At 41.5% G+C, this 5,889-nt stretch overlaps 1 protein-coding gene across 1 annotated transcript; it reads left to right on the top strand.

Annotated features, from left to right (window-relative positions):
* Positions 1–286: 286 nt before the first annotated feature.
* On the top strand, positions 287–1,628 carry LOC112222553 (beta-1,3-galactosyl-O-glycosyl-glycoprotein beta-1,6-N-acetylglucosaminyltransferase 3-like). Its single transcript, XM_024385307.1, has one exon. The coding sequence runs from the start codon at positions 287–289 to the stop codon at positions 1,541–1,543; it is 1,257 nt and encodes a 418-aa protein (XP_024241075.1). The 3' UTR covers positions 1,544–1,628.
* Positions 1,629–5,889: the final 4,261 nt, after the last annotated feature.

Below are 5,889 nucleotides of genomic sequence, written 5' to 3'. Positions count from 1 at the left end.
GTAGGTTTAGTAATTCATTTTCAACCACATTTGTTCCAAGTTTAGTACCTTTTAATTTCAAGCGTTTGTAGGCAGTATAAAGCCATGCCTACTAAAGTTAATGATTACTTACTCACTTTAAACTGAGTTGAGTTTGTGTGTCATTCATTATTTTACAGAAGTGCTCCCAGACTATGGTCTACACAAATACTAATAATACATTCTTTAGATAAATCATTTTGTTATGGGTCCTCTTAGGCCATCATTATCACATATATGCTTCTTCAGAAACCTCTTTCTCATCCTAATGTCTGCTTTAATCTCACTTCTCCTCTGGAACACTCTGAGACGCTCAACCTGTTCTGAGAGAAGCCCGCTCCCAGCACCTGACCTCCTGCCACAAGACTACGCAGACGACCTGCCTGCCTGCTCAGCCATCATCAGAGGAGACCTGAAGGGCATCGACAAGGAGCAGCTCAGAAGACTTCTGAAAACAAAGAATAAGCCCAAGCTTCTGTCTGAGGCGTTCTACCACGACGTGACCCGAAACTGTAAAACGTACGTTACAGGCAGAGGGTTCGTCATGATGCCCCTGAGTGTGGAGGAGAGAGACTTCCCCATTGCCTACTCCATGGTGGTCCATGAGAAGATTGAGATGTTTGAGCGACTCCTGCGTGCCGTGTACACACCTCAGAATGTATATTGCGTGCATGTGGACCAGAAATCCTCAGAAGAATTCAGGACTGCAGTAAAGGCTATTGTGAATTGTTTTACCAATGTGTTTGTGGCAAGTAAGACAGAGAGTGTGGTTTACGCATCGTGGTCTCGAGTGCAGGCAGATCTAAACTGTATGAAGGACCTGTTGAAGTCACCTGTCCAGTGGAGGTACCTGCTCAATACCTGTGGAACAGATTTCCCCATTAAAACCAACGCAGAGATGGTTCAGTCACTCAAACTGCTCAACGGGAGGAACAGCATGGAGTCTGAGACCACCGTCGACTATAAGAAACACCGGTGGCAGTATCAGCACAATATAACCAATAACATAGTAGTCAGAACAGACGTTACGAAGAGCCCTCCTCCAATCAGCACCCCCATGTTTTCCGGAAATGCCTATTTCGTGGTCTCCAGGGACTTTGTCCATCACGTGTTTGACAGCCAGGAGGTTCGGGCCCTGCTGGAGTGGGAGAGGGACACCTACAGTCCTGATGAGCACCTGTGGGCCACTCTGCAGCGCATGCCCTCAGTGCCAGGGTCTAACCCTCCTCACGTCAAGTACCATGAATCAGACATGAACGCCATCGCTCGCATGGTAAAGTGGAGTTACCTGGAAGGAGATGTGAGGAAAGGAGCCCCATATCCACCCTGCTCCGGTGCCTCCAGGAGAGCTGTGTGTGTCTACGGGGCTGGAGATCTACGGTGGCTCCTACAACACCACCACCTCATCGCTAACAAGTTTGACCCAGAGGTGGATGATGTAGCCGTTAGATGTCTGGAGTCCTACCTTCGTTTCAAAGCAACATATGGTTCATCTGGAAGTATCGGGAAAAAGCTACGAAATTAGAAAGGTTTGCACATACCGTAATGTACATTTTTTTATTTGTGTTTTGGTATAATTTTTATGTGGTTGTTTTACCTATGGAATTGAACGCACTGATTGGAAGAGGCTATGGAGAAGAGCATCTGCTAAGTTATACCAAAAATGTGCATTTTCATATTGCATTTAGAATACACTCTCTAAACAACAGTTATATATTTACACAGTCTATATAGGTTGTACAATTGTGGCACAGGAGAGTCTGAAAATAATGAAATACCCTATAACCCTGTTCAATGTCAGCAGCAATTTCCGGTGTGAAATTAGACAGTCAGAGGATTTTCTTCTGAATAACTGGTCAGGGTATACCACGTTCCATTCAACTTCAGGCAACTTTGATGTAAAGGCTTGATAACACCTGTACTGACTACTTCTATACGTCATGCCCATGGTTGCTTGTCGATTGTTCACTAGAAAAGGCAATCACTTGGTTGCAGTCACTGAAAAGCTTGGATAGCTGAGGATTAGTGAGGAATGTGGGCAGAGGTCAGGTCAGGTGAAGGGAGAAGGAACCGTTTTATTACACACTTCATCTGCCGAGCAGCAAAGATGTAGTGTTTAGAGGTGCAACGAGGAGACTCTGCCTAAAGGAGGGTATAAATAATGGTGCTGGTGGGAACATGTTTTTGTCTTTTCAGCTGTTTGACCCAGTGGGTGAATAAACTTGATTTGAGCTTTGACTAGTTTTTCACTCTGTTTGTCAGAACCTAACACCTTGTTACAATAGCCTAAATATATAATATGAAACAGCCTTGGAAGTGCAAGCCAACATAATTCATTATTTTATTAACTTGTTTAACTGCATTGATATGGCTAAAAATACAGTGCTTTCGGAAAGTATTCCGAATAAATTGGATTTATTCAGACCCCTTGACTTTTCCCACATTTTGTTACAGCCTTGTTCTAAAATTGATTCAAATGTTTTTTTCCTTATCAATCTACACACAATACCCCATAATGACAAAGCAAAAACAGGATTTTATAAATGTTACCACATTTATAAACAATAAAAATGTAAATATCACATTTACATAAGTATTCAAACCCTTTCCTCCGTACATTGTTTTAGCACCTTTGGCAGTGATTACAGCCTCAAGTCTTCTTGGGTATGACGCTACAAGCTTGGCACACCTGTATTTGGGGAGATTATCCCAGTGTTCTCTGCAGATCCTCTCAAACTCTGTCAGGTTGGAATGGGAGCGTTGTTGCACAGCTATTTTCAGGTCTCTCCAGAGATGTTCGATCGGGTTCAAGTCTGGGCTCTGGCTGGGCCACTCAAGGACATTCAGAGACTTGTCCCGAAGCCACTCCTGCGTTGTCTTGAATGTGTGCTTAGGGTAGGTGAACCTTCGCCCCAGTCACCGCCATGTTTCACAGGTAGGGATGGTGCCAGGTTTCCTCCAGATGTGATGCTTGGCATTCAGGCCAAAGAGTTCAATCTTAGTTTCATCAGACCAGAAAATCTTGTTTCTCATGGTCTGAGAGACTTTAGGTGCATTTTGGCAAACTTCAAGCGGGCTGTCATTTGCCTTTTACTGAGGAATTGCTTCCATCTGGCCACTCAATCATAAATGCTTGATTGATGGAGTGCTGCAGAGATGGTTGTCCTTCTAGAAGGTTCTCCTATCTCCACAGAGGAACTCTAGAGCTCTGTCAATGTGACCATCAGGGTTCTTCTCCCCTGATTGCTCAGTTTGGCAAGGTGGCCAGCTCTAGGAAGAGTCTTGGTCGTTCCAAACTTCTTCCATTTAAGAATGATGGCGCCCACTGTGTTCTTTGGGATCTTCAATGCTGCAGAAATGTTTGGGTACCTTCCCCAGATCTGTGCCTCTACACAATCCTGTCTCGGAGCTCTACTACCAATTCTTTTGACCTCATGGCTTGGTTTTTGCCCTGTCAACTGTGGGACCTTATATAGACATGTGTGTGCTTTTCCAAATCATGTCCAATCAATTGAATTTACCACAGGTGGACTCCAATCAAGTTGTAGAAATAGCTCAAGGATTATCAATGGAAACAGGATGCACCTGAGCTCAATTCTGAGTCTCATAGTAAAGAGTCTGAGTACTTATGTAAATAAGGTATTTCTGTTTTTTTGCTTTGTCATTATGGGGTATTGTGTGTAGATTGCTGAGTGAAAACATGTACTTTATCCATTGTAGATTAAGGCTGTAATGTAACAAAATTTATGCATGTTTGTTGGTATAATTTAATTATGACAATGTGCTTTCATCAATTGAAAGCCCTTAATCTATTTTATGAGAATTGGTAAGATTTCTTGTTTGCATAAAATAGGCGCAGACCAGTCTTTAAATAATAGGTAATAGAATTTATTCTCGGAGCGCGCTACCACTCAAAACACATGCATCAGTTTAAATACAGATCATGACGTCATTTCACTGTCTTAAACGAATCCCTTCCTCTCGACAGGACAAAGTAAGGTGAAGAGTTCATTCTAACTTACTAACACACTCCCAGATAACTTTTGACCCCTCAACATTATCGATCACCACTGAACTGACAGGTTTAATTAACAGAAACCCTAGGAATGCACTCACTGTCTAATCTAAAAACCCCAGAGCTAAGTTTCAGGTTGGGTCAACCATAGGCTAACGACCTTATGTGTTTACACAGTCCACAACCCATTTGTTCCTGCCCAGTTGGAAATGGTGTTCATTAACATTCTATTCCTCCTTGTCCTGTCACACAATTTCTTCTTATGAACTCATATTGTTAATCAAACATACAGAGTATACGTTTACCTAGACACAATTCTATTTAAAATGGGGATATTGTTTATTCATTTATCCATAATAAATCCATAATAAATTCAACAATGTTGTGTTTATATTTATGTTCAGTATAGTTAGTAAAAATGTCAAAAATATAATTCCACTTTGAAATTATGGAGTATTGTGTGTGGGCTAGTGACATAAAATCTCAATTGAATCAATTTTAAATTCAGGCTGTAACACAACAAAATGTGGAAAATGTCAAGGGGTGTGAATACTTTCTGAAAGCACTGAAACTGTCAAGGGAAGCCGCGTTGTTGCCTTTCTAACGAGGCAATCGAAGCAATAAGGAAAAATGGAATGGTAATTTCAGTTTACTACATGAAATGACTCCAACCAACCCCAGTCTCTCATGACAGGTTTAACTATTAAACTAAATGGAAGTGGTTCTAGATAAGAGTGTCTGCTATATCATTAGACAGTATATATGACGTCAATGGAAGTTGAAAAAAAAACTCATATGACTGCTGTTCAAAGAACTTTTGCCCCCTCAATTTTGCCTTTCATGTCTCTCAAAAGTTGGCTGCATTTTTTGTCACTTCCGAACCAAATAAACTGTTCACCTCAAGCAAATAAATGACAATATTTCTTGGCTAAGTTGCCTTACTCTTTATCTCTCCTTTTCATTTGAAGAGAATGCCACCTGCTGATTGAAGTATGATGTCAAATAGTCCTTAACTGCCCATTTGAATTGATAAGGAACATTTCATGATCTCTTTTTCATGTTAGCCATATAACCCACTTTAGCAGACATTGTTGAACAAAGTGCTCATTCTACTAGCAACAAGTGGCGGTAGAGCTGCAAGCATTGCATTTGCCTCTGACATTAAGGGTGTTGCACGTGAATTATCTCTGGATGAAATGGCTAATGACATCTTCGAACGTAAACTTGCCCAACAGTTTTGATATCCGTTCATCATGATCCATTAAACCTCATAGGACAGCAAACAGCTTAATATTCATATGGAAAGTCCTCATGAGCACATGTGGGCCACTCTGCAGAGCAGGCCCTCAGTGCCAGGGTCTTACCCTCTCCACATCAAGTACCATGAATCAGACATGAAGCCATTGCTCGCATGGTGAACTTACCTGGAAGGAGATGTGAAAGGAAAGGAACCCAGGAAAGGAACCCATATACACTCTGCTCTAGTGCATCCAGGAGAGATGTGTGTCTCTACTGGGCTGGAGATCTCTGGTGGCTCCTACAACATCACCATCTCATTGCTAACAAGTTTGACCCAGAGGTGGATGATGTAGTCATTTGATGTCTGGAGTCATACCTTCATTTCAATGCAACATATGGTTAAGATGGGAGTGTCTGCTTAGTTAAACCAAAAACATATTGTCATAAACCTGGGGCACATAGAATGCACTGTCTTTACGACAGTTAATTCACTAGGCCTACGCAGTCTAAATAACATCAATGGAGGTTGTATAAAAAAACTCTAAATAGGGGTGTTCAAATAAATCAATAAAGATTTATTTAAAACTTCATTTTACCCTCAAATTATCCTTTCATGT

The sequence above is a fragment of the Oncorhynchus tshawytscha genome, linkage group LG02 (genome assembly GCF_018296145.1).
Source record: "Oncorhynchus tshawytscha isolate Ot180627B linkage group LG02, Otsh_v2.0, whole genome shotgun sequence".
Classification (NCBI taxonomy): domain Eukaryota; kingdom Metazoa; phylum Chordata; class Actinopteri; order Salmoniformes; family Salmonidae; genus Oncorhynchus; species Oncorhynchus tshawytscha.
The sequence above is the reverse complement of the archived record's forward strand: the minus strand, read 5'-3'. Positions and strand labels throughout refer to the sequence as shown.

Bases quoted from the DNA above. Each gene is read 5' to 3' on its own strand.
- LOC112222553 (XM_024385307.1), top strand. From the start codon at position 287: ATGTCTGCTTTAATCTCACTTCTCCTCTGGAACACTCTGAGACGCTCA.